This window comes from Suillus paluster (genome assembly GCF_016628075.1).
Source record: "Suillus paluster strain FC165 chromosome Unknown EDB91scaffold_119, whole genome shotgun sequence".
NCBI lineage: Eukaryota > Fungi > Basidiomycota > Agaricomycetes > Boletales > Suillaceae > Suillus > Suillus paluster.
This window is the reverse complement of record NW_024537679.1, coordinates 4,001-30,325: the sequence shown is the minus strand read 5'-3', so window position 1 is coordinate 30,325 and position 26,325 is coordinate 4,001. Positions and strand designations below refer to the sequence as shown.

Sequence of the window (26,325 nt, the reverse complement as noted above, 5' to 3'; positions counted from 1 at the left end):
GGCAATGTCCCTGACACGCCCAAGTCATTCCTCGCTACTCCGCGTTTGCCACACTCGTGGGTCTGGTTGCCTCGCTGACTCACTTTCCTCCAATGTGATTTGTTCGGAAACTCATATCGAACATGAGGCAAGTCATTCTACCACGGCCATTTCGCCCTGTGAACTGCAGACAATGGACGCATCTCAGAGCTATGACATGTCTTGATGCCATTTGCACGAGGCGTTCTAACACAGCGCTCTGATCCATGAAAGTTACGTGCGCCGTCCGCCTTGAAACTGCCTTTTACGGCAATTCGTTTGTTCATTACCCATTTTCGGCTACTACGCGAAGCCCTGCGCTCATCGCAGAAGGCCTAGATATACCGTCCGGTGGTCTATCCGCCCGCTTTGACCCTTCCATTTAAGGCGAACAACAATGAAGAGTCTGCCCTGGTCTGTCTCGAGAATCGACGTGCTCCCGCAGATGGAAAGAAACGAGATTTGGTAGCAACCAAACCTTGTATAAAGTCCAATCCCCCGGTCCCTGCCCATGTCCCACCTGTTTGAACCTTGAGCTGCCGTACGCCAATTTTGCTACATCGGTTTCTCTGGTATTTCGGATTCCTGAACTCTTACATTTTCTGAACTCTAGAATGCGATGACGTCCGACCCTCACCCCAAACAAGATGGGAAGAAAGGGTCGATATATTGCGCAAACCTATCGCCTGCTCAAGTCATTGCGGAAGCGTGGCGACGTGAATCTCCGCAAAGCCAAGAATTTTGGCGACAAGCAGAGGCAAAACGCAAAGAACTTTATGCAGTCTCCAGATCACCTAAACCACGGGGAAAGATGTAGGGTCCGCATTTTGATGACATGACCGGTAAGCGATGACACCCACGAATTCAGTTCATTACTGAAGTTGCTAGCATATCATTGCCATTTAGGTCCTTCGCATTCCATGTACATATATTCATTACTTGGACGATATCACCAATTGTACGATTAGTTGCATTACAGATGCTGGAAGGCTGCTGGGCATGCCTGGGAGGTGGCAGAAAGCTATAGTACTAATTGTCAGAGATTGATACTTGGCGCGCTCGCAATACATAGACAAAATTACGATCCCAACGTTGAGGAGACTTCGGTCCCGACCGTTGAGCAGATCCCCACGTCACCTTCGTCTAGTTCGTCGTAATCCTCTTCATAATCCTCTTCCTGTTCTTCCAACGCTGCCTCTGCTTCTGCCTGTGCTTGAGCTGCAGATGCAGCATTTGCAATGGCCTGCTCCAAAAGTCGCGCTTGTTCTTCTGAAAGACCATATAGTGAGAGCGGCGGTGCAGAAACAGTTGCACTTTCCGCGGTTGGAGCAAGATAATCATTATTCGGATCGTAACTTCCGTCGTCCGGTGGTAAAAACGGCGATTCGTCCATGGTAGGATGGGCAGCGTCCATCGCTGAATTATCTTGTTGAGTTTGTGAAGACGGCATATTTTGCAGCTGAGCCTTGGCGATGACGCTAGCCAGGGTCGCTTGGCCTCCGGTCGGATCAACATGCATTGGGGGAATATTATGATCCGCTGTTGTTCCTAACGCGCTGGACACATGAGCTTGCAACGTCTTGTGGAGACTGAGCACAGCCCTTTGTGCATGGCTGATGACGTCGCCTTCCATTTCGCCTTCCTCTGGACCCCAATCATCTCCGAATGTTCCGTAATTTGCTGTAGATGCCACAGAATTGGTTACAATATCAGCCCACATCCGTGTCCGTCGACCTTCCCGCAGAGCCTCTTCCCCGCCCTCCTTGTCCAGTTCAACCTCTTTGATCGCTGCGTTGACACATGCCTCCCCTTTGCCACCACGGGCTGCGCTGCTGTTTTTATGCCTTTTGATTGCGTCACGCCGCGAGAACAGCTTGTAGCAACCGGCACACTGGTATCCCGTCTTGTCGTGTAGTTTGGCATGGCGTTTTAGGTCATGATTTCGGGCAAACGAGGCGGGACATGCAACGCAACGATATGGCCTATGCACTGCGTGCACTTGTTGGTGCGCTCGTAGGTTAAAAAGCCGCGCGAAAATCTTGCGGCAACCTAACACTAGGCAGGGGTATACTGCAGTGCCAATGTCGCTAAAAGGGACGGGATGAGGGCCTGTTCCTGGAGGTATCCATGGGCGGGGAGGATACATCGATCCGCCAGTGGGTTGAATATTTGGCATCGGGGCATTCGGTGGGACCGCGGTGGGGCCAATAGGACTGCCACTCAGGACTCCAACCACCTGAATGAGTCCACTGATCTCTTGTAAAGCGTTCGTCTCAGGTCCTCCTCTTGCAGAAGAGGTGACCGCAAAAAGAAATATTTGATGTAACTGTAGCTGGATTGAGGATATGATCGAAGGATCTGGTGGGCCGTTGGAAGGTGGATGGGAGGCAAGAGTTTCTGATACGACGCGAACTGCGTCTGTTATCTGGCTCTGCAAATGTCCATGTGCAAAAGTTGGCCGTTTAAAGGCTCGTGACTCGTTCCTCTGCCGTTCTTCTTCGGTCTCGTCGCGTTTCCTCTTGCCCTTGTCTAGCTGCAGTGCAGGCGCATTAGAATGACGCAGTGCGGCAAAGAGAGCGTCGGAGCGAGCCAGAGATACAAGAGTCAGGCTGAGCGATTTTGCAAGGTCTTTGGAAATTGTCCCGGCGGCAACGGTGCGACTTAGGATTTCCAGAACGCTAGTGCCTGCACCAGGAACAATTGCAGATGCCAGAGTTGAGTGAACTAGAGGATCCTTTCCTGCAATGTTCAGCACGTTCGTCATTGTCTTTAATGCGGCTTCTTCCTTCTTGGATGACACAGACGATTGGGGACGCGGGTGTGTGATCGGAACTGGAGAAGGAACCGCAGACGGAGCACCCTCATGTAGGGGTGCAAGAGTTGATGACGTCGCGGTGACATTGACGCGGTCTGCCTGCGCTTTGCTAATGTCCGCCCATAGTTGTTCCTTCAACCGACGCGCAATTTCCTCTGCTTCTTCCTCTCCGTCTTCGTAGTCATCGTCGTCATAATTTTCGTCCTCTTCAACCCATTCATCCGCCTCCTTATCTTCAATGTGCTGAGTGGTCGAGTTTTCTGTCGCGTCGATATTGTTAGATTTAGGTTCAGCCATGAGTACTTGAGTACTAGTACTCAGACGAGATGGTTAGTGGGAGCTGCGGTCACAGTTATTATAAGATTATGATGATCCAGTTGGTCGGTACGGACCGGTACTTGGCCGATACTGAACCTCTTCAACGTTGCCAACCGTCCGTCTTGTATGACTTATTGAGACTACGTATCATAGTCGTGGCAATGAGCCAGCGAGGTGCAAATCGAGTTACATACATCCGTTAGTAGTCAGCAAGTATTCTTTTGCTCGGTGAAACTCCGCAATTGTAACTGCCAGCTGGTTGTTTTAAGCTCAAGCTTAAATTCCGCCTTCTCAATCTCACAAATTTACCAGCCAAACGCAAATGTCGAACGCGATCAAGGACCTGGCGGCCGGAACGGCTGGAGGGATAGCTCAGGTGTGTATGAAATAGGCTCACTGGTGCAACGTGTTGACTCAGTTCGCGTGTTAGGTCCTTGTCGGGCAACCTTTCGATATCGTGAAAGTGGTGAGAGTGGCTATAAGATCTAAGCAAGGATACTTGCTTACCCACAATGACTCTCCCTCAGCGCATGCAAACCTCAGCCAAGGGCACTTACAACGGCATGCTGCATTGCGCTGGCGGTATCTTGAAGAACGAAGGGCCTCTGGCGTTCTATAAGGTTTTGCTCTTGTCACTCTACGCTGCGCTAGCTCACATTCTGTTAGGGCACATTGACACCATTGCTGGGAATTGGTGTCTGCGTATCAATACAATTCGGAGTACTCGAATATGCAAAGCGGGTGTTTACAGCTCAGAATTTAGCTAGAGGTGAAGGCGGGGAAGAAGGAAAGATGCTTGGTGGAGGGCAGTTGGTCATTGCTGGAGTAGCGGCAGGGCTTGCTAACGGTATAGTATCTGGTCCAGTGGAACATATTCGCATTCGTGAGTCACTTTTTTATGACTAGCATTCAGCACATCACCTCTTCTTTAGGTCTGCAAACGCAGTCAAATACGAACCCGACATACAAAGGTCCATTTAACGCAATGAAGAAAATTGCCTCACAATATGGCATCGCCGGACTGTTCAAAGGACAGTGTGTCACCTTCCTACGTGAAGCGACAGGCTACGGTGTCTACTTCTTGGTGTACGAAAAACTTATACAGCGGGAAATGACCCAGAAGGGCATACGCCGGGACCAGATTAACTTTTTGAACCCCATTCTCTACGGTGCAACCGCTGGATACGCCGTAAGTTGAATCTCGTCTTCCTAGGAGAATGGACATTGAGCTAATTCCGCGACAGCTTTGGGCAGTCATATACCCTATAGACATGATCAAATCTAGAATGCAGACTGACGGATTTAGCCCTTCTACTGGACAAAAATATGCTTCAGCACGAGATTGCGTGCGCAAGGTTTGGAGGACCGAGGGAATTAGTGCATTTACACGTGGTCTGGGGCCCACTTTAATTCGGTACGTTTTTCGGCCCTCATAAATGTTTTCACCAGCTCACTTCTCACCAGTTCACCATTCGCGAATGGGGCAACGTTCCTCGGATTTGAGATGGCTAGTCGGATGCTGTATTCATAGTTCCCAAGGATGTACTCCCTCTCCTTCTCCGGATATCAATGCGAAACGATCCGTCGAAGTCCCGGTGGTGGATCAGTCCACTTATATCCTCGCTTCTTAGATCGCAATAGATCAGTAACGCGTGGTTTCCCCGTGTCCGTATCTATAGTTGGCACACATATATAAATTGACTTACGATCAAAACGGCCGACGTTACCATCCATGGCTACCTTCAGGAGGCCAGATTTAGGCGGCGAGACAGAATATACGTGAGTGTCGTGAGTAAACAAGGTAAAGGTTGTGCCTACCTGCAGAAGAGACCGGCAGCTCGAAGAGGTCAGTCTAAACCTCCCAAAAACTCCAATACTGAGCGGATACGGTATTCAGCAACTGCCAACTCGTTACTGTGATACCTGCGATACACCCGACCAGACCACGAAGTCCCCATCGAGGTCGTCCAGCAGCTCGAACGCTCGAACGGAAGATGACGATCGATCATGCTCGCAACAGAATCGTCACTGTCCGTCAGTTGCCTTGACGTATGTTCTTCATGATATGTACAGGGGCCAGGCTGTAGCATAGCTTCACGCCCTTGAAACGAGGATGTAGTCTTCTGCATGATCCTCCACTCATCAACAACCACAGAAGAATGGAGATATCACTACTACTGGATCGTGACCGCATGCCTCGACTCGATGTGTCCAGGCTAGATTGCCGCTCAGAAGAACCACTGGCATGTATGATCCCTGGTCAACATCCAAGATGACTTGTTGTCGTGGGTAAGCGTAATGTCATCCCAGCTTTTATGATCTGTTCATACCTCGAAACTCGATCACTAGCATACGCATATCTGAGCCACTGGATGCTTGCTCATTTTACTGCCTTTCATTCAACCGCCCGATGACTCATTTTGACATGTTTGAGGTTGTTGTGCATATTCGCTAGATCGTGGAGGCCAGTGACTCCAGGTTTCTCCCTCTCCGTCACGAAGGCCTACAATTCATGCATCGACGTCACGCTGTCCACAGATCAGCCGTTTACTTTATCGCGTGTGAGTCATCACTTAAAGTCGTTTTACTGCAGGGATGTCTGTCTCTTGACATCATAATGTATGTTCCTACAGATGGCCACCGCCCCTGCGATTTAATAAGAGGCGCAATCTTCGTAGCGATGCAAAGTATCTGCCAGGATGAGAACTTAGTGTGTGCTAGATCTCACGCCGCTCTACCTACAAATCACGGTCCTTCTCTCTATTCCGGCAAAGGACGTGTGCGGACTCTTGAAGGAAAATACTGCTTGCGTAGGGAAGTTTCCCCCTCCGCCGTGACAATGCAGCCCCAAGCACTCTGGGTGCTTATTTCTTGAATTGTTGATTGGAGATGTAATTCTGACAAAACTTGACAAGCGTCCCACTATCATTTAATTATTATGCTTCAATGGATGCCAAATATTTGGTCTTCACAGACGCTAGGTCCTTCAGTTAATAACCACACTGATCCATCGGGCAGTCTAAGTGCTGCCAACCTCGCGTCACAAAAACATTGTGTCCCTTTCCTTTGTAGGGCCCGGCTCTGTAAAGGTAAAGTGACGCGGAGAGATTTTGGATGTCGCGGAGCATGAAAAAGCACTGCATAATCCATATCAAATATTTCGCGGAAGTGATTCTGAAACTTGAGTTCATCGACTACTGGTGCTGTTCGACACCATCGGAATCATTACGGACAAATCGCGTATGGCGTGTCATAAAATGTGTAGTATATCATGTCCCCGACGAAAGTTCAATCGTGATTTGGGCCACTTGTTGTATGTAAACAACACTCAACAATTGCCAGTGTCAACGGCGGGTAGCTAAGGTGTGTGATGAGACAAAATCATATTATGATAGAGGTAAAAGAATGAATATAATCATTGATTGTGTGACCCGCCGTGGTTTAGAGTTGGCGCTTGAATGGCAGAATTCAAAGCAACACAACTATTTTGGAATAAAAAAAAGTTGTTGCCAGGTGCCCCAGAAAGACGAGAACTAGCTGATGACGCGACTCCAACGTCGCTAGTCGAACTGCTTTTGTCACCTGCACTAGTTTGAGCTGATCGTCTACGTGAGTATGCAGACAGCTAGCAGATATGATGTTGTTCCTACAATCTTCCACTTGATGTTCATCTGAAAAAGGATTCGCCTCGCCGAGTAAGCTTACTTGGGAGGCAATGAAGCTTGCCGCTTCGGTGAAGAATGAAGCCGTGGATTCGTCTAGTTGAGAATCGGAGTCTGGCAGAGAAACAGCGATCCCCCCAATGGTGGCGTCAGATGGTAGATCATTGTCTATATGGACTGTAAGTCCTAAGTGTCCATAATGCGAGCATGACTTAAACAGACAATCCACTGGCTGTACATCCTCTGTGTTGACAGAGAGTAACTGCCTCCTCATCTTCTCGGATGCACTCTAGAGTGATTTATCTTGAGTAATGGCAAGCATCAAGATTCGGACATTATCACACCCTTGCTTCCGTGTATAAAACTCTCCCTGCTTCAAAAAGCAACCGAATTGAACGATATGTAGAGAATATTTTCATAGGGTTCAAGGATTTGGGCTGTGTGTCCAATTTTTCTTTCTCCCTCATCAGCCTTCGAATGCTAGTCAGTAAGATGGCATGAATGCGGGTATATCCAGACGCACTCATCGTACTGTGCCTTCGCATTACGAATGAGCCGTTGAGATTTTTCCGCATCCCCTACCATTTTGCGTATCTTGACGAGCTCATCTAGCGTGGCCTCGAGGACAAAGTCTACTTCATTGAGGGAGATTTTGCCCTGTGGCACTCGACTGAGGGGGAATAAATTTTTGTCATATTGAGAAGGTGAGCCAAGTTTAAAAGGAAAAAGCAGGGTTTGACGTTTCGGTCGTGAGGCCATAGTAGGTTGCGGTGAGATGATATCAAGCCAAGATCTAGTAGTATCAGTGTATTATATATTCCGAAGGGAACCGTGACACATGGCCAATTGCAAGTTGACGAGTGTTTGAAATTTCGTTGTTATCAATCTTGACATGGTTTCAGGGGGTCGACTGTAGCTTGCATAAAACTCGTGCAATAATGAAACCTTGATAATCAGCTGGGCATTGAGAACATTGTACTTACTAATTACTAAGTTCGGCCATATGGATCCATGTGTACGTTTGTTTATGCAACGTTGAGTCTGTGTCCTCCTTCAGATCTGACATTCGCCCGTCTCAACTGTGACGCATGAACAAGACCAAGGCCTCAAAGGGCAAGAGTGACGCAAAGACCAAGGCTGAATCCAAGGCCGAAGAAAGGGCAGCACGCGAGAGACGCAGAGCCCAAAAGGAGCTCACAGTTTTCGGGGAAGAACGCGAACGAAGACCCGGGGCTTTGTCTGTTGATGAAATTTGGTGGCGCGAACAGTATTCATGGTTGAAAGTTCGAGGGTACCTACTCCGTCCTCGGTACGCTCCGGACTGGGTTCCATCTTGGGAGGGTTCCAAGCGCGATGCGTTGGCTTGTGAAGATGGATATGTTCTACATGTAAGACGACAACTTTTGGACTGTATGGTCGACTAGCTGACGGCTCCATAGTTTGGTCAAGTCATGGATGCAACTCGCGTGTCTGACGGCTTGTATTTATCTCTCAAAATGGTGAAGAAGTCGGAGCACCCCCACGAAGTAGAGATCGGGCAATATCTCACGTCGGAACAACTTGCGTCCGATCCCAAGAACCACTGCGTTCCGTTTCTCGATGTTCTGTCAGTTCCGAACGACGATGATACTCAAATTATCGTGATGCCATTATTGCTTCCATTCGCCAAGATTCGATTCGATACCTTCGGCGAAGTGGTGGAATGCCTTCGACAACTTTTTGAAGTACGCGCGACTGCCCTTAAGCCTGTGTAGCATCTTAGCAATTCACTATAGGGTCTGTGGTTTATGCACAACAATCATGTTGCTCACCGGTGAGTTCATAACTGTCAGGTCACGTGTCTTCAACTAACTCGAGGACAGCGATTGCATGTGGATGAACATAATGATGGATGCCAAAGACCTCTACGCCGAACCATATCACCCCGTAAAGCCTTACATGAAGCGCGACTTCAGCGGTCATGTGAGCCATTATACTCGCACTCGGCGGCCACCGAAGTATTATTTCATCGACTTTGGCTTATCGCGCCAATACGATGCCGGTGAAGAAAATCCACTAGAATATCCGATATTTGGGGGCGACAAGTCAGTGCCGGAATTCAAGCATAATCTAGATATTCCACTGAACCCCTTCCCCACCGACGTCTACTATCTTGGAAACGTCGTCAGAGAACAGTTCCTGGACGTAAGCGCTTCCCTAGTTACCCTCTGTTTATTGCTTATGACCATAACCAAGACCAAAATGGGATTCAAGTTCTTAAAGTCCCTCGTTGATGATATGGTCCACGATGATCCACAAAAGAGACCTACAATGGAGGAGGTACTCGAACGTTTTGGATCCATTCGACAACAACTCAGCAATTGGAAGCTGCGCTCTCGTGTCACATCCAAGGACGAAGGTTCCTTTGAGAATATCTATCATGGGGTTACCCACTGGAGTCGACGGATAGGTTTCATTGTCAAGCGTGTATCAGCCACACCTCTCCTTCCGAAATGATAAGTACGGTACCGCTGCTACTTCAAATTTTCTCTCGAAATTCAGGACTATTGAAAATCGAATTCAGACTTCTGATTGTGCTACACTCTCTTCTCGTCGTTTTACTGAATGTCCTTATAATATACATCCGGGCGCGGAGAGGGAGCTGAGATCATTTTGCCGAAAATTTAACAGCGATCATGGTTACTGCCGACCGCGGAGTTTTAAGAACGAGGGTGTTGGGCTGCACAAGTTGGTGTGTTGGCTTCAACAATAAATTGTAAATTTCTAACTAAAATCGCCCAAAAAAAGACTCGACACCCATGATATGCGTTCAACATGAGGCTATGGGTTCTTGTTCTTTGTTGGTCCATATGAAGGGTGTCCGAGGTGCTCGCCTTCAGCGCTTCAGCGAGCCCGGAAAATTCCATGTACCTTAGGAGAAAATAAGTCTCCACCTTGTGGTTAAGACCTACGCAAGATTAATCTCGCAAGCAGTGTATGTACAAAGGCAGATGATCGATCTGACGGCGGACTTTGTTTTGATCGGCGAGCATAGTATTATCGTCTACTTATGATCAACAAGGGTCGGTCCTTTGATTTAATCAGCTTGCGAATGGTGTTACTGGCAATGTTGCGCAGATGCATAGTTAGGAAATATGCACCAGAATTCAAAATGCTTATATTTCACTTCACCAGCGTAGCCGGGATATAAATCAAGTACCTAAGTACTTACCTTTTGCGTAGGGACCTTCGCATCACTAGTACTGGCATATCAAGGAGAACAATGAGATTGACAACACGATGTCACGGATAATCACAGGCACATGGGAATGGATGGTGATCTTGTCCTTCGTGTCAATTGCCAAGTACTTACGCGGATATATGCCGTTCTAGCTAAACACGTAATTTTTGACCACTAGATGGACGTTATTATCTTTAACCCCAAGGTGATCTTTTGGAAGTCAATCCTAGAGAAAACCGACCTGAAAGAGCCGACATTGACGACTAGGAACGGGACCCCAGCGCAGCCCCAATGGGGGCGTCACGGTATGATGGTGTACAAGGCGCGCGAGGCGCGAGGGCGAGGAGCAGCGGATACCCTACTACTTACTATAGTACCATACTAACACCAGCAATTCACAGCGATATCCACCTATTATTCATTCAATAGCAGTAAATCTGTATCGGTACCATTTTCCAGGCCAAACGGAATGATTTGCAACGCATAACATTGGACGATAAAGCTATCTAATGACCTAAACTTTCTTTCGACTTCTATCATTTTCCATGTCGAAAAGTGCCGCTTTTCGAAAGACGTCTAAACACAACTATAAAATCGACGTGGTTTGATCTATTCGACGCCTATCGACATATATCTGTCTCTTTTTGGTCGGTTCTCACTGAGAGTCAACGTTCAACTAGGACCTCTTACACAATAAGTTAAGCTTTTCTCGCTAGCAGTGTACACCAAATATCAATTCTATCATATACCGACGGGAATGCCCTAATTACAGGATAGAGACAATGTCTTGGTGCCCCCTATATCGATTAATTCATCCCTATCCTTATTCACCAGCATTTATCAAGCTCTCGTGGGATGAGTACCACAATGAAACACTGCCATTTGTGCAATGTGAAACCAGATTCGACATTTGGCTGGACAGAAAGTACTCACCAGTCCCAGAGGAGTTTCTGGTGTTAACATTCAATGTAGCACCCATCACGCTGGAATTTTGGCATATGATAGAACCATGGCTCGCATACGCTCCATTCACGAAGCCCATGAAGTTACCGGGTTGCTGTCGTGCACGCCTACCAGTAGCTCGCCGAGGGCGAGCGGGCTGAGGTGCCTGCTGAACAACCTGGGGCCCGTGCGAGATGATCGCTGTGGTTGAGGTTGTCAATGCTTTCAAAGAGAAATGATCGAAATCCGTACTAGCACCGGTGCTATCTGGGGAGTCGATATTCAGAGTCGGGCACCTCACACTTGCGCCCACCATGACCATTGAGTCCACTTCATACGAGATTCCCGACGTTACTTGGGAAAATGCTTGCCTCAAGTTAACTTGCACGGGAATACGATGTCCTACTTAGAAATGGTTAGGATTTAACTTTTGGAACGCCAGGTCCCGCACTTTTAGGAAGGCCATCACGAGGATTGGTCGATGCCAGGACGCTTGGCTGAGGTTCGAGACAAGCCTTAGCAGTGGTCAACGTCTTTGCAGATATTGTGGGAAGTGATGTTTTGGTTTCGACTTTTGGTGGTTGATTTGAGTTGCTAGGTTTTATATGTGATGCATCTCTGGCTGGTGCTAAAGGTGATGGTGTTTTCGATTCTTGTGGTGCGATCCGATGGGCATCACCTGCGCCTGTGGGAGCTGAAATTTCTGCTCTCACAGCAGCCGCTGTTCGATCATCAATCGTCTTCTGCAAATCGATAGTATCAGCACAGATCTGCAAGAAAGAGAAGCAGGATCGTAACTTTAACTTTGCATTTGAGGGCTCTGCAGTCATTCAAAATTATATCCGCGTTCCTTGGGTTTGCTGTTGAGCCCCCTGCTTTGTACAAACACATTTCGCGCTGCAGTCTGCAGAAGCCATTATCATCGATGAAAAGGGATAACCCGACATAAAAGACGTGCCTGTCATATTCACTCTTGAACTCGCTCTTGTCGATCTCTGCAAGACACCGAGGGTATTTGGAGAGAAGGTCTATGACTTCAGCGAGTTCCTTCTCTGCGTCTCCATGACCGTGGGGCTTGGTGGTGAATCCAAGGAGTGACCGAAGCATGCTGAACCGAACCGTGCGGAGCCATTGGTATTGTTGAACATAGCATATTTATGTTGGAATGGGCCCACAGGAATATCTCATCTGTTGCCTTCGTGACTGTGGACAACAAAGCTGTACGAGAAGTTCGCCAGATCTGAGCACAATCTGAGCATGTGGTACCGTGGAATATTATTCCGAAGACAGTTCTCATATGGAAACACATTTGTCTCTACCATGTAATATGCACGCAGTTGCCTGTCGGCTGTGGCGCTCCCCTAAAACAACGTCGAGAAAACAAGGGGATTCTGAAAACTAGTACTCCACTCGCATCTAATATCATATGCAGAACTGCCCGATGCGTAGTGATCGCTAATGCTACCATAATATACAGTCCACGCTGGCATTCCCGGGCGCAAGGGTTATAAGCTCGGATTGAACGACCTATCTCACTGGTATAGATTATGCGGAGACCGGATGTTAAAGGTGGGGCTACCCACTACCGTGCTGGGGCCGAATTACATTTGCTAGAGGACTGATCCGAGTCAGTGTGAAGTACCAGCATGATGTTCTGAAATATGGCTCGCTCCAGTCGCCTGCTCTGAGTCGATGTTCGATATAGGGAACAAAACGTAGGTCATTCTTTCGAATGTCATGCAGTCTGCGTGAGCCCGTTGTGTATATGGACGAGCCTGGGCTGTGGATATTACTGTGAGGTTGTTGGACTTGCAAGTCAAAATGAGATACACATACCTGCGAAACCTGCGATGCAGTTCGCTGGGCTGCAAGAGTACTACTAGCGGAGATCGCAAGCCCATCCTGGAGTACTCATCCGCGAAAGACGATCGCTCCTGGTAAGTCAATGAATCTACGTTGGCAGTCAAAACGCTCTCCGTGTCGGCGGTAACCTGTTCTTGTGAAGGAGAAAAGGTTTCCGCAATGAAGGCATGATCGGTAGCCCTGGTAGTTTTTAATGATCTGTTATTCCAGTACATCTATGGGCAGCTAGTACGCACCTCTAACTTCTCAATGCCACATATTTCTAAATCTGCGAGGAATGCCAGGAAGGTAGCGCAAGTGCCTGGCGTTGAGTTTCCCTCGCGGCGAAATTGAGGAACTGAACAATACCGCAGCCTTCAGAACAAGAGGACTGAAGAAAACAGTATTTGGCGGTTCTAGAAGGTGTCGCAAGTGCGGCAACACCCACAAACGCCCACAAATCGAAAAATTCCCTACTGATACAATTGGACTGCTACCAAGTAAAGCGTATACTTCTCCTTTTTCAAATATAGAACTGTTACCATTAGTTCACCTAACCTCACGTTCCCTCAGTGCTCACCGTTACTTATTCCAATGTTCGATAATGGACATCATAAATATTGGGTTTACAGCCCTCGCGGAGTATTATGGCCGTGCCTGGCAGCGCCGAAGCCGCTGAGTTCAAATGATGCGCTGAGTTTGTCAAATCCTGAGAACTGGGTGCGTTAAAAATTAAAATTCAACGGAATCACAAAGTAAATTTCTACCACGAGTTCAACGTCATTGGGCCTGATTCAGAGGTTCTTGTGTTCATTGAACACCATAACTTGCGCGAAAATAGGCCTTAGCCTTGTGGTGACTCCTGCAGGATCACATTGCAAGCGGCGGTGTGGGTACAAGCTTGGGTTCTGATAAAGGTAGTTTTATCGTGTTTCTCGTTCATGCTCCACCATCTGTTCCCATGTCAATTGCGCTGCCTCGCGTGATGGGTTGGTAGACTTGGCTTTATTTCAAACAAATGTTAGTGATTTATTTTGGTGATTTTTACACAGAAGATGCCAGGGTTGGCGAACACCAGATTGAGTTGAGCAGCTGGCATATACACGTTTCATGCACAGATCCCCCATGATGCATGATGCCGCATCAATGTATCAATCAAAAAGAGAACAAGGAGATTGACGTCACAATCTCAAATAACTGCTCTGAGATGCTCAGTACTCGAAGTCATGAATTACATGACAATGAGAGGATAGTTCTAGTATAAGGACGTCGCTTTGATTATCTAGTAGATTGGCGGCATCGTGCGATATACCATCATAACCCTGTGCAGCATTGTCTTGTGCTAAAGGAACTGCTTCAGTACATATGAGGGCGGTAAGTTGTCGACCACGAGTATACTAATTATGTACAGCTCTTGGAGTCTTTGCATATTCGTTGACTTGAACCAAATTTGAACCACGACTTTGAAGGAAAGGTCCGAATTCGATATTATATATGGATCTGTTATGATACAGTGGTCGCTAATGCATACCCAGCTACTATAAATTTGAAGAATGGAATCTCCATACTGGCATTCCCAAGTATTAGGCTTGTGGGCCATTAGAAACAACTTGTTCAACTGAAGGATTCGGTCAACGCTTCTGAGCGATGAGGGATGACTTGTTCGACTGAATAATTCAGTCAATGGCGAGTTCGTGTCAGACGATCGCATATACGAGTGGACTCACTGGTACCAGAAGCACGCGGAGACCGGATATTGAAGGTCGGACTACCCGCTGTCGTGCCAGGGCCGAAATACATGACACGCTCACGCTTCACGGCGTAAGCTGTGTGCGGCTGGTAAGCTGCTTGTTGTGGATGGCTGATAAACGCCTGTGAACGGCTCTCTCCTTGCTGGGAGTCCGAGAGATGGACCATTGCCAGAGAATGTATGTGCTAAAGGATTGATCAGTATGCAGAACAAGCAAGCTCGGAAACATGTAGCCTACTTGCTCCAGTTGCCTCTTCTGAGTCAATGTTGAATGTGGGCGACGCAACGGACGAGTCTGGGTCGAACATCATGCAGTCTGTGTTGGTGGCGGGCGGTGCATATGAACTTTCCTCCGTGGGTAGTACTTTAATATGGTGTCACTATCAAACTTATAGGTTGGGACGTCGTGCACGTACATGTGGAAGTCTGCGAGGTAGTTTGCTGGTCTCCAAAAATAGTGGCTGAGACTGCAAGACCACCTGTACCGGTTGAAGGGTCAGAAGGGCGCGGGCTTTTCCCACTTGTCATGGCAGGATAAGACTGCCGGTGAGCCGAATCAGGACCTTCAGACGGTGGGATCCGGTTCGATGGGTCGGGATCAGCTGGCATAATAGATGATTCGCAAGATTCAGTGGCGGCTGAAATACGGCACTCAGTCTTTAGCAACAGCGACGCTGTCTGTGTAACACCTACCTGAATTTGTTGGAGATACTGGCCCGCCTCTCCTGATCTTATCTTCCTTGTGTTTTCGGAATGCTCTCTGTAAACTGTTAAACAAAACTCATTGTTGAAAAATAAGAAACTGAACCTCAATCCTCAGCTTCAACTTCTCGCACTCGCCGAGTGCCCCAGTCAATGTGTTATAATCTGTGCGCTTGTTCAGCCGAAGACGGGTATCTGCGAGACTACCAGCCAGTGAGATGTAGTGTATGATACGATAGAATGTATGCACGATACCTGGAGTATTCATCCATAAAAGACGATCGCTCCTCGTGGGTCAGTAGGCCTAAGTTGGTGGTACAGAGTTCAAGAATGGCTTCCAGGACGCTCTCTATATTGGTGATGACCTGCTCTCGTGAAGTCCAAAGGTTTTTCCAGAAGGAAACCATGATGTGGCGCTGGTAGAATCTGGCGATATGGTGAGTGTATAGAATTTGTGGATGGGGACCTAGCACATACCTTGAACTCATCTCGTATTTCTACTTCTGCGAGACTCGGACCTGGCAAGAAACGCCAGTATTTGGCGCCGAGTTTCCCTCGCGACCGCGACATTGAAAACAATAACACTGATAGGGAGAACAAGAAGACTGAAGCAGATCGTGATCCTGGTTCCAAGTTAGTGGGAAAATATATTGTTGCGACGCCCACATACGCCCACAAATTGCAGTGCTCAACACTGTCACACAATTATATGTAGGCTGCTGGGCACATGCCAACGTTTCAAATCTATTAGACTGTCGTCATTAGGTGCAGGACCCTTACTTGAGAGTTAAGCTAGGCTGCTCAACCAGTCATTTAGACCACCAATGTTCAATATGTTCATATGGCGTTTACAGCCCTCGCGGGAGTAGAATGAAAATTCTTATGTAATTCGCGGAGTTTAAACCAGATTGGGGGTTGCGTTGTAAAGTAAAGCCCTGTAGTATACAGAGCAGGCACCGGTATGGAAGTACCGCGTCACAATAGCATCATGTCATGGGTGTGACATCGATAAGGCCTCGAGGCTTCTCAAATCTGAGAAGACGTCTCCCAGAGACCGGTATTGTCGCATCATGGAGAAAACGTTGATTGTTAATTTATGGGATTGGTTCCGCATCTGATACATATGTATTTCTGGTTGATCCTGAAATACCACAAGAATCTTAGCTGATCCGAATGATTCGGATGTGTTCCATTATATACTACTTCATAATGTATTTTACTTGTTGAATTATAAAGAAGACACGCCTAGCTGGGTGTTCTTAAGTTCTCCATCTTCAACGGTTTGACCATGGCAGACTATGTAGGGAGAGTCTCGATAGCTCACAAGTATCATCACAAAAATTGCTCAACCGTGAGATTACCCGATATGGACGGTAGGGTGGCTCAACATATGACAAAACCATTCCGCGTGATGTCATCAATACCCCGACACGACATTGGAACCCAGGCAGACTATCACAAAGACATCAAGTAGACACTTCTTGTATCTACATGATATATCATAGACACTACTTGAATATATAGATATGTATGTCATAACAAAAAAGACTTAGTGAGATTTACAATACTGCAACTCTTCTTTGAACTCCAACTCCTTGCCCCTAACGTCAGATCGCATGTCCGAGCTATCACCGCCTGTGTGGTCTGTGAATTGTACTACCGTAGGCGGTGTACGATGATTCAGAAGTTCAAGTTTTTGACTTAGACATAAAATGGGAATCGAGTCACTGTGGTTGATTATCTGAGATATGTTGATCACATTTCTGGGGTGCAAATCTATCTTATACCACCACCGTCACATCGTAATTATGGTGCACAAACAATCCAGATCCCTCTTCCCTAAGTAATATATGTCGAGCAGTTATCGGCCAATTCAGGTCCTTGACCTGAGGTGATTAGAGCCAGTGCTGACTTAGTCGGTGCGTTCCTCTTTTTCTTTCTTTCTTTATATCTTGTGTCTGCAGCAGTTGTACTATCTTACTCTTTTTCATTTGTATGTACTACCTAGACTATGCGCATACCTCCCACCTCATGTTCACATGGTGATCTCGTCTTTGTTCTGCTCCCCTCACCTTCTTTTACCCCCACCTCGCTAATGCCCACGCTCTCCTCAGCTTATATGCTGCATATATGCACTGTCATTGTCAAGGAAAGGTTTGACTTTGGTTCGGACGGGTCCCGAAGACGATACCCGCCAATGCCCTGTCTTGGCCTGGTTGCCCAACCAGCCTTGGGTCCAGTTGGGCTTATTTGATGCTCTCGGACGAAACGATTCAAAGTGTTGAAGCGGTCTGTTCATTCGTTGTCGGTGTCTTTTCTAAGTGGGGTATCATTGTCCTTCAGAGTGCGGACGAGAGCAATTCAAAGCTCAAAGCAAGTCATCTGCGTTTCCCTTTCACGCTGTATCTCACTTCTTTACCAGGGACGTCCACTTTGATCGAGAGATGCTGTATGCCAATCATTTGTGAACACCCTTATTCTTTGCTTATTTTTCATTAGATCTTGCACGCTAGTCAGGTTTCCGAGCAGCAGCCCAACCACAGACCCGGAGGCTTGGCAAAATATGATAGTATAATCTTCCGTTTCTTCTCTCGCAATTCAAAGTTCTAACATTTTTGAATGGTAAGGACTTCTGGGACGCTGATACCAACACCGCACACCAGCATGGATACTGCCCAAGCCCTCTACGCCATCGGGCATACGGCCATACGACACGTCAGCAAATGAGTGGAGTTGAGGATAGACACACAGGTGCGGGTACAGGTCCGAACTTGTCATACCCGCCAAAAACCTGTACCCGTCAGTGCAGGTACGGGTATGGGCTCTGGTATGCGGGGGTTTACCTGTGCGGATCCCTAGCACCAGGTTCTTTACATTGCAATGTTTTAGATTACCGTGTACTCTCTTTATGATACTCAATATCAGACATGAACTGGCTATCTCTGTGTGATTTACAATGTCTGAATAATCTAATTGAGATAATAATCTATTTAGCCGGAATACGTCGTACTCGGTCCGTCCATTGGACTTATCAGGTTCCAAGTCTGCTCAGACATACCTAACCTTAACCCTGACATTGCTGACAGTTTCGACAGCGCAGACATACCTATATATGGCAATGTCACGCTCATGCAATTTTTGTGATGATGGGGAAGCCTCGACTGCGGTGATCATTATGAGAGCGCATTATTAATATTGCCATAACTTACGTGAAGAAAGGTAGCACTGCCACGTATTTGTTTACCTCTCATCCCACCACTCCGCTCACAGAGCACGCAGATAGTACTTCCACATATGCAATGTACGGGAGATCTAGAAGTGGAATCATGGTGCGCATATCAGCCAATTGTTGAAGTGTCAAAGAGGCTCACTACAATACTTGCTGGCTAAGTCCTTGGGTAATCACCGGCAAGTATACACCACCGTATACAGTTCGGAACCTTGCATTACTCACCATTTATGCAACTGCAGTTATTCGTGCCCAAGGGTATCGGCCTTTGCGCCCTGAAAACTCTTGGAGACCAATCGTTTCTGTGGTGGTAGACGAGCACCAGCATTATGAAGTGAACCTCGGATGTGATGGACAGAACCCAAACCTCAAGGAATGTTTTATAATGTTTGTCAGCTTTTTGCTATTCCAGTGTCCTTCCATTGACCGAGACCTTTGACCAGGCGGGGTACAGACGACCGTTCTCCAGTGGACATCAAACTGTATCATCAAGCGTCGAGCAAGAAGAAACACAAGAAGCGGTGTCTAGTTGCTATGACTTCCCTGTCGCTTCAGGCTCTGTCCAAGTTAAAAGGCACTGAGAAATGTGAGTGTGACAATTGCACATTATGGTGTGCTTGACGTATTCTAGCTTTCAAAATACCGCTGAGTTCTGTGTCACGGCCCTCTATTCGTGGGTCGGCTCGCGGAAGAACAGTATCAGTCCACCTTGTCGCTAAGCTTGAAGTGCCCAAAGCTCAGGCAAGACTCCATGAATTACACGATTCATCAACATCAGAAGACTACTACGACAACATTATGTGTAAGAGTGGTCTTGTCAGTCGTATTCATCGGCTGAAAACTGTAATTTCAGCATCCGGGCGCTCTTCACCCACGTCTGAATCTGAATCAGACAGGACAAGTAACTTCCCTTGTTCGAGTCGCGCTATAACACCCCCAGTCTCACCTGAATCTTCCGGGATACGCATCCGTCGAGGATACATCTCAGACACAGACGATGACCGCCCGCTGGACGAGCACGTGAAACTCATTAACGACAGCTATGAAAGCTCTACATTTATGGACAATGTCGACCTAAGTGCTGTGGTCCTTACAAGCGATGATGTTCCCATTGCGCTTTCCCTGTTACCCAGATACACGGAGCGTATATCTGTCGACAATTCATTATCTTTTATCGATGCTCTTGTTGACTCTTTCTCGTCTTATCGCGAGCTTCGAGAGGCTTGCAGCGACTCTGAGTACGAGCGTGTTTTGGAAAAACTCACGTCTGAATGGTACTTCGTGGGTGCATCAGTACGTGTTGCCGCTACCGTTCCACTTGTTCTTATTCACCCTTCATGGTTTGTAGCTGGTCGCTCTTTCCGGGTATGTCCATCATGACAGATTAGCTTCTTTCCGCAACGATGAATCTATTTCGTAGGCTTGACGCGGCCGTCTTTGGTTTTTCGTCCAGCTCGTTGTTCTCCATCAACAGCTTCGCCCAAAGCTCAATAGCTCTCGGAAGCGTCGCTTCAGGCATCGGTCTCGCAATCGATGGGTGGTTCCTCTTGATATACAGCGGAGCAAACGCTAAAAAATTTCAGGTAATTCTCACTCGCGCATATTAGATCATAATGCTCAAAACAGCTCAGAAACTTGCTCGCGATATATACGGCAAATATCTGTTCTTTTGCATATCATCGCGTCTTCCGGCTGTATGCATGTTTATCTCAGCATGCGCTTTGATGGCGTTTCTACTCGCAGTGGCATGGTCTGCCTGGCCCACTGCCGTTCTGACCATGTGTTTTATCTCTGGTATCTTGATCAGTCTTCAATTTATCATCTACGGGCTACACTGCGTGGTGGTTTGCATGGCTGATATCATTAGGAGGGTATGCAGAGGACTGATGTGGTGTGCAAGGAAACCACCGGACAATATCTCGGAGCATAATGTTCTTGAAAAGTAATGGTGTATTTTGGACGATTCCCGCTATTCCCATATGCATGTAATACACGTTGATCACAATACCTAATTATTATTCCACTTGATTAAACACGGTTCAAAACTGCAGTGTGATATTGAAAGATGTCAGTGATGTATATTCCGTGAGCTGATAGCTATCGCGATATCTGGGGGGCTAGGGGACAGATCCGTCGGAATGCCATGTTAGACGCAACTCAAGGTTATTTAGACATATCAAGTGTCCTCCATTGTCCAGGATCACAGATCTCCAAAGACAGGTGAGGCGAGGAAGCCTCCAGCAACAAGGCCCTAGAAGTCAAGATACTGAGCACGCAACATTCTTATGCACCTTTAAGCCATGTAGTTCCGAGGCAGTGGGCTGTTCGCGGCGATCAACCGTCAAGCACCGTCCAATAAAAACAACAACCGCAACGATATCTTTCTCCGATTCAGAATATGCCACAGCTATCCCTCGATCGTTCGAGGGTGAAATAGTTTCAGGCAGACGCGCACGCAATGGGGCATTGATCGTGGGTCCGAAGAAGTGCGCATCTGGAACACCCTCGACAAGCATATATTTGATCACCAACATGCAGCTTCAAGTCAATGAGCACCGCTGTCAAACGGACCCACCCGGCTGGTCTCTTCCTGATCATCAACATGCATCTTCAAGTCAATCAGCATCGCTGTCAAATAGCTCCGCCAGCTGGCCTCGTTATTTTCGAGAATAGAATAACTTGCACGTATCAGTGGAAGCATTATATTGGACCTACGACAGCAAACTCACCAACGCGTACCGGGTTGCCCTTCTAGAGCATTGTCGCATTGTCGCCCCATTTTTTGCCGGTGATGTACCAGACTGGAACCATTGTGCTGGGTACGCTTTGCCAGTGCAAGTTCTATGATAGCTGTCCAGTTCCTCATGGGGCAGTGGACCTACACATAGCGGCGTCTTGGAATTGGGGTTTGACCGTCTTACCCATTTGTTAATTACTATTCATATATAGTGTCCTGGAAAACACACCTGAATTATCCAGGAAAGAAATATCCACATCAAAGACGAGACCCCTTCACGTTAAACTCCGCGAACCAAAGTTTACATTCACCGCGCAACAAACCGCCATTTACCTTCACGTGCCATGTTTACAAGCATACAGCCTAGAGTCTCGCGAGCAAATGCATTCAGAAAATACAGAATACATCAAAATCTCCAGCAGATACCTGGTTCACCATTATTCGCCATCAGAGCTAGCGACATCACTATGTGAATCTTCCTGCTCTCTACGGTCCTCCATCCGTACATCATCATTCTGAGCAGACTCAAGCGTACTCGACGATGCAGGAGTGAAACCAGAAAGAATACCAGGCCCTCCGGTTTTCTTGGCCTGCGAATGTTTCCAGGCATGTGCCATCTGCAAGAACTTGAAAGATCTCGGGTTGGCTTCTCGTTCGTCGTCGGCGAATACAAGTTCCCAATCTGTGGTAGAAGCGTCAGGAAACTGTGCAACATATGGTGTAGATCGCTGACCTTCCACCACCTGTCCGGTCTCTTTGTCGACATGTTGCTTCCTGCCGACAATGGGCATCATGCCTTGTACCTTGGATACATCGTTCTCGCTGCCATTTTCTTGCTCAAATGCCTTCCATGACTCAAGTAAAGCAACCCTCTGTGATAAAAGCGGTTCAGCTCCAAGCCAACTATAAAGCTGCTGCACATACCTCGGCTTTTAGGCCCTTGATCTTCAAGTCTTTGTAACCACGTTCAAAGATTTGTCGTGCCAGTTCGGGATCACCGGCGACAACACGAGGTTCAGCATCCTCGTCTTCCTCTTCTTCTCGCAGAGCTCTGGGTAGGGGAATGCTTGACCCCTCGAACTCAGCATAAGATATCCACACCTTGTGGTGTCCACTGAGGATCACCAGGCGCTCGTAGAGTGTTCTCGTCTTCTCCCGATCGCCCTGCTCGTCGACTTCGAAGTCGATATACGCCTTCCAAAGGATTTCGGGCATCGATAATGATTGTTGAGATACCCCGAGTTCAAAGATCGCTTCGGCACGGGTGAAGTCCTCAAGAGCCGTCTCGAGTTCAGCGTATTTAATCCATGCAGCTGAATTGGTGGGATCGTACTGCGGAAAATGTTACATCACTGTTAGGGAATTAAAAGACCTTCGGCGACATACCTCAAGATACTTCTCGTATAATGTTCGCACGCGATCAAATTCTCGCAGCTAAACATGATATCAGCATGTCGACAAGAAAGAGAGTAAAGGCCATACATCCATCTCAAGTTGAATATAACCCTTGAATAAAGCCTCCTTCGGGCACATGCCAATGGCGGTCCCGAGCATTTTGCGCGCTGCCATTAAATCCAGCTGTCTGATCTCAAATCTCGCAGCCATGAGCCACAGTTTCGCGAAAGTAAACTGCTTGTGCGGCACAAGAGTCAGAGCGGTGCGATATACTTGACGTGCACGGTCATAGTCCTTTAAAATATTGTCAGGGCGGACAAGTGGTGTATGAGAATGAAAGGACCTTGGTTTCGATCTCCTCGAACAACGCATACTCAAGCCAAAGGAAGACATACCGCCTCCAATGACGCTTTTCTTGTCCAGGAGGTACATGTGCAACAGCACGCTCATAAACGTCTCGTACGCGCTCCAGGGCGGCATCCTCCTCTTCCTTGGTGCCCCCTTCTTCTCGCAAGGTTCGCAAGGCAGCTTCTTCCAACCGAACGTAGTCGAACCAGACGTCATAATTTCGACCGTCCTGCGTAACCTCGTCTTCGTACTGGATTCTTCGCTTACCGAGCACAGTGGATTCTACAATGGATCGTGTGCCGTGTTGCTTCTCGAATTTGGTATAAGCTGCGTACAAATTTGCTGATTTTGATCGTGGAAGACGTGATAGTGCGAACTATCATTTAGACTGTCAGACTAGCAGGCCCAACGGAGCATGCGCGCGATGACGTACTTTGTATATCACTCGAGCACGCTCATACTCTTTCAACCGAGTTTCCATCTTGGCAAACGCATTGAAAACTGCTTGAGCCTTCTCCACTTGCTCTTCCTCGTCCCCGAAGAATTGGAGAGCAGTTTGAAACACCTCTCTCGCCTTGTCCAACTTCCCCCGCTCCTCCTTCGAACTTTGCCCATTTAACCCATACCCTCGGGTCCGGTCTCACAGCTATCCATCGCTCATATATAACACTTGCCCTATCCGATTCGTCATACCGTTCCTCCATCTTGATGTAGGCCTGCCAAGCTTTGTCATCCGGTTCCCATTGCATCCACCGCTCAAAGACTTGTCGGGCGCCGGGCACATTTTGCAGGAGCTCTTCCAAGTAAACGTACTTGTACCAGAGCTGGTCTACTCGAGGTAATAGCGTCACGGCGCGATCGAATAGATTACGCGCATGTTGGACGTTGCGGGACTTGAGCTCCATTTCGGTATAACTGAGCCATAGCTGAATGCTTCGAGGATCCACAGTCCAAAGCACGTTCAAAGATAGAGCGAGAGCGGTCGAATTCATTTTGGCTGGCCTGTTACAAAAGTGTATCAGACCACGCCATGTACCGAAGAATTTGAACCACAAACCTCCCAGTTTGCATACTGAGTCCATTCTTTGCTGATACAACGTTCAGCAGGAGAACCGCCATCATCAAAAACCACACTCACATGCTACCTCTTGTCCTTCTGACCCGCTCTTCATACTCTTTTCGCTTGCGGCCGCGATATTCGTGGAGTTCTTCGAAATCTTCAACACGTTGTTTGGGAGCGCGGAAGGTAGATTCTTGACGCTCTTGAGCCTGGAAAATGACGTCAGAATACTGCGGGACGGGGATTCAATACGACTTGCCTCTCGTAGAAGCTGCTCTGCGGTGATCTACGAAAGTGAATATCAAGAGTCAACGAATGCGGACGCATATGTCAACGAAACAAACCTGGACAGCGGCAGGCGCCCGATTTCTGATCCTGAAAGTTGTGGCAAGTCAGTATCTGTATGATGCTAGAAGCTAATGGGGCAACCTTGGGGCTCTGCCGTCCTGCATAATTGCGACACCGATGGATATTGTCTTGAGACAGTGAGCAAAGAATAATTGGACAAGCTGTTGGGCAAGCAAAGACAAACAAATCTGTCTGTACGTAAAACTTTGATGCTGTGCGGCAACTTTGCGTTGCACTGAGATTCAGTTACTTACCGAATTTTTTTCGTGATCTACTTGCATGATCCATACACTGTATGCACGCCCCGTGACGAGGGCACATGTCCGCAAAATTCGCGTCTGTACATATTTCTGCCTGGGTTCTTATGTTTGTTGCATGCTGAATCCCCCCCAGCACCGTGACAGTGCACGGTTCCATGAATTTTCTCAAGGGCGTGAAGTGGCTCGCTTACTCTGACAGAAAATACATTCTCGGTCATAACGAGCGACGCGCGTCGTGAAATCCTAGGTCTGACCTTGACATGGGTCATCACATCCTGACCATAAAGCTTTGAAGCTTTGAAGTACTTTGTCGTTCCTTGTAGGGGCTGCTTTAATCGTTCTCCTTGCAGCATGCACGAGACGTTGGATATCGGTGAACACATCCGCTTGAATTCATTGTACATGCCATATGATACTCTTACATCTTATAGATCACGAGTAGGTCCTCGGAATATCATCAAATCTACAGCATCCGTCTTATCCAAAATACCTTCCTCCATCGCTTATCTGCATCACTTGCTTCTGGGATATCTCGCAGATATCGATAAACGCCCACCCGTAAAGTCCGTCTTCTACATGGTAATGTGTATAGCTACAACCCTCAGCGCTAGTGGCCTACGCATACATTTGTTTCCTCCTACACAACATATCAAACTAGTACATGTACTTGACATGCACCGCTGTCTTCGCCTGACTGAGATCCCCGAACTCATTCCATTTTGTATTCAGTGAACAATGGGATGACCGATGGATGACCGGCTCCTACGACGACACCGTGGTTCAAACATTGCCTATCATTCCCTACACTCGGACCGTCTCCGTACACTCAAGGCCGCTCTGTTCTACAGGTCGCACTCAATCTCCTTTATTCTCACACGATTGGCCCAAGCTCTGCCTTACACTGGCAAATGGGAACCTTCCAAACCGAAAAGTACTTGCACACATTGGTACTTCATGCTGCACGCATCTAGTTCTTCTTTAATCCCTGTGCCAACAGTAGGTTCCGTGACACTACATATGCACTCCTCCTTGCAAGTGCGCCCAAAGACGCCCTGCTCTTTCCCAGCCTGCGCCCGCTTACATGGTGCGACACACGTCTCACCTCCGTTCCGGCCCTCAGCCTCCTCCTACCCACTCTCGAGACCCTTTCTATCGACCTCGCATCCACTCCATTCCGCAAGGCAAACATCCCTGACCTTCATACTGCCGCCCCGCGCCTCAATGCTCTTGAGTTCAGCGGCTACCTCGAACCGACGAACCTTTCGGAAATCGAGTCCCTCTTGTTCAGATATCCTAGGGGTCTCACAGAGCTGTCGTTCAGATGGTGTGATATCTCAAGCAACCCGCTTCATCTCATCGTCCGGTCCCACGCCTTTGATGGCTCACCTTGAAGCTGAACTCTAGAAGCATCCCCACCGGCCCTCTCCATGTACCACGGTCCTTTCCCGCACCTACTCACCTGCATATCTCATGTGAGGATGTGCGCAAAGCTAGAGCATATCATCCTCATCGACAGTTATCGCCGGGACATATCTTCCTGTTACAAATCTTCATCCTTTGACCTCCGACTCCTCCTCGTGTACCCTACATCTCTCAAACACCTAAGGATTCTCATCATCTCTCCCGTCACGTCCATCGCGCTCCACGACGCCGACATCCTCACGCTTGCTTGCTCGTGC

General features: G+C 47.8%; 11 protein-coding genes across 11 annotated transcripts; 5 read left to right on the top strand and 6 right to left on the bottom strand.

Moving 5' to 3' along the window:
- The first annotated feature begins 421 nt into the window (after positions 1-421).
- EDB91DRAFT_95984 (uncharacterized protein) lies at positions 422-989 on the top strand. Its single transcript, XM_041328804.1, has 2 exons — positions 422-860; positions 907-989. Exon 1 carries the CDS (start codon positions 638-640, stop codon positions 833-835), a length of 198 nt encoding a protein of 65 aa, XP_041170822.1. The 5' UTR covers positions 422-637; the 3' UTR covers positions 836-860; positions 907-989.
- Positions 990-998: 9 nt separating this feature from the next.
- On the bottom strand, positions 999-3,340 carry EDB91DRAFT_96006 (uncharacterized protein). Its single transcript, XM_041328805.1, has one exon. It carries the CDS (start codon positions 3,128-3,130, stop codon positions 1,097-1,099), a length of 2,034 nt encoding a protein of 677 aa, XP_041170821.1. The 5' UTR covers positions 3,131-3,340; the 3' UTR covers positions 999-1,096.
- A 21-nt stretch (positions 3,341-3,361) lies between these two features.
- EDB91DRAFT_1168936 (mitochondrial carrier domain-containing protein) lies at positions 3,362-5,013 on the top strand. The gene is made up of 8 exons (XM_041320126.1): positions 3,362-3,527; positions 3,582-3,617; positions 3,679-3,771; positions 3,818-4,034; positions 4,084-4,340; positions 4,396-4,565; positions 4,616-4,872; positions 4,991-5,013. Exons 1-7 carry the CDS (start codon positions 3,474-3,476, stop codon positions 4,680-4,682), a joined length of 894 nt encoding a protein of 297 aa, XP_041170820.1. The 5' UTR covers positions 3,362-3,473; the 3' UTR covers positions 4,683-4,872; positions 4,991-5,013.
- Positions 5,014-6,756: 1,743 nt separating this feature from the next.
- On the bottom strand, positions 6,757-7,572 carry EDB91DRAFT_1087182 (uncharacterized protein; the record flags this gene model as incomplete). Its single annotated transcript, XM_041316174.1, has 5 exons — positions 6,757-6,822; positions 6,857-6,990; positions 7,036-7,102; positions 7,158-7,284; positions 7,337-7,572. 5 exons carry the CDS (start codon positions 7,570-7,572, stop codon positions 6,757-6,759), a joined length of 630 nt encoding a protein of 209 aa, XP_041170819.1.
- Positions 7,573-7,832: 260 nt separating this feature from the next.
- Positions 7,833-9,502, top strand: EDB91DRAFT_1168927 (uncharacterized protein). The gene is made up of 5 exons (XM_041320125.1): positions 7,833-8,201; positions 8,253-8,537; positions 8,589-8,626; positions 8,676-8,997; positions 9,049-9,502. The coding sequence occupies exons 1-5, from the start codon at positions 7,902-7,904 to the stop codon at positions 9,307-9,309; spliced, it is 1,206 nt and encodes a 401-aa protein (XP_041170818.1). The 5' UTR covers positions 7,833-7,901; the 3' UTR covers positions 9,310-9,502.
- A 1,166-nt stretch (positions 9,503-10,668) lies between these two features.
- On the bottom strand, positions 10,669-12,234 carry EDB91DRAFT_1168925 (uncharacterized protein). Its single transcript, XM_041320124.1, has 4 exons — positions 11,934-12,234; positions 11,774-11,879; positions 11,427-11,718; positions 10,669-11,380 (listed from the first exon to the last, which is right to left on the bottom strand). Exons 1-4 carry the CDS (start codon positions 12,080-12,082, stop codon positions 10,857-10,859), a joined length of 1,071 nt encoding a protein of 356 aa, XP_041170817.1. The 5' UTR covers positions 12,083-12,234; the 3' UTR covers positions 10,669-10,856.
- On the bottom strand, positions 12,048-13,209 carry EDB91DRAFT_95844 (uncharacterized protein). The gene is made up of 3 exons (XM_041328803.1): positions 12,812-13,209; positions 12,559-12,755; positions 12,048-12,502 (listed from the first exon to the last, which is right to left on the bottom strand). The coding sequence occupies exons 1-3, from the start codon at positions 13,051-13,053 to the stop codon at positions 12,291-12,293; spliced, it is 651 nt and encodes a 216-aa protein (XP_041170816.1). The 5' UTR covers positions 13,054-13,209; the 3' UTR covers positions 12,048-12,290.
- A 1,222-nt stretch (positions 13,210-14,431) lies between these two features.
- On the bottom strand, positions 14,432-15,176 carry EDB91DRAFT_1087179 (uncharacterized protein; the record flags this gene model as incomplete). The annotated part of the gene is made up of 4 exons (XM_041316173.1): positions 14,432-14,484; positions 14,545-14,752; positions 14,795-14,931; positions 14,984-15,176. The coding sequence occupies 4 exons, from the start codon at positions 15,174-15,176 to the stop codon at positions 14,432-14,434; spliced, it is 591 nt and encodes a 196-aa protein (XP_041170815.1).
- A 3,039-nt stretch (positions 15,177-18,215) lies between these two features.
- Positions 18,216-20,544, top strand: EDB91DRAFT_1168896 (uncharacterized protein). The gene is made up of 10 exons (XM_041320123.1): positions 18,216-18,430; positions 18,479-18,598; positions 18,661-18,677; positions 18,741-18,885; positions 18,942-19,084; positions 19,130-19,300; positions 19,352-19,791; positions 19,847-19,863; positions 19,919-20,081; positions 20,130-20,544. Exons 2-10 carry the CDS (start codon positions 18,564-18,566, stop codon positions 20,442-20,444), a joined length of 1,446 nt encoding a protein of 481 aa, XP_041170814.1. The 5' UTR covers positions 18,216-18,430; positions 18,479-18,563; the 3' UTR covers positions 20,445-20,544.
- Positions 20,545-21,672: 1,128 nt separating this feature from the next.
- On the bottom strand, positions 21,673-24,490 carry EDB91DRAFT_1239868 (uncharacterized protein; the record flags this gene model as incomplete). The annotated part of the gene is made up of 13 exons (XM_041321917.1): positions 21,673-21,917; positions 21,969-22,107; positions 22,160-22,567; positions 22,622-22,669; positions 22,718-22,924; positions 22,974-23,354; positions 23,412-23,576; positions 23,605-23,904; positions 24,036-24,066; positions 24,117-24,247; positions 24,298-24,324; positions 24,383-24,413; positions 24,468-24,490. The coding sequence occupies 13 exons, from the start codon at positions 24,488-24,490 to the stop codon at positions 21,673-21,675; spliced, it is 2,136 nt and encodes a 711-aa protein (XP_041170813.1).
- Positions 24,491-25,393: 903 nt separating this feature from the next.
- EDB91DRAFT_1254845 (uncharacterized protein) lies at positions 25,394-26,037 on the top strand (the record flags this gene model as incomplete). Its single annotated transcript, XM_041323873.1, has 2 exons — positions 25,394-25,593; positions 25,647-26,037. 2 exons carry the CDS (start codon positions 25,394-25,396, stop codon positions 26,035-26,037), a joined length of 591 nt encoding a protein of 196 aa, XP_041170812.1.
- Positions 26,038-26,325: the final 288 nt, after the last annotated feature.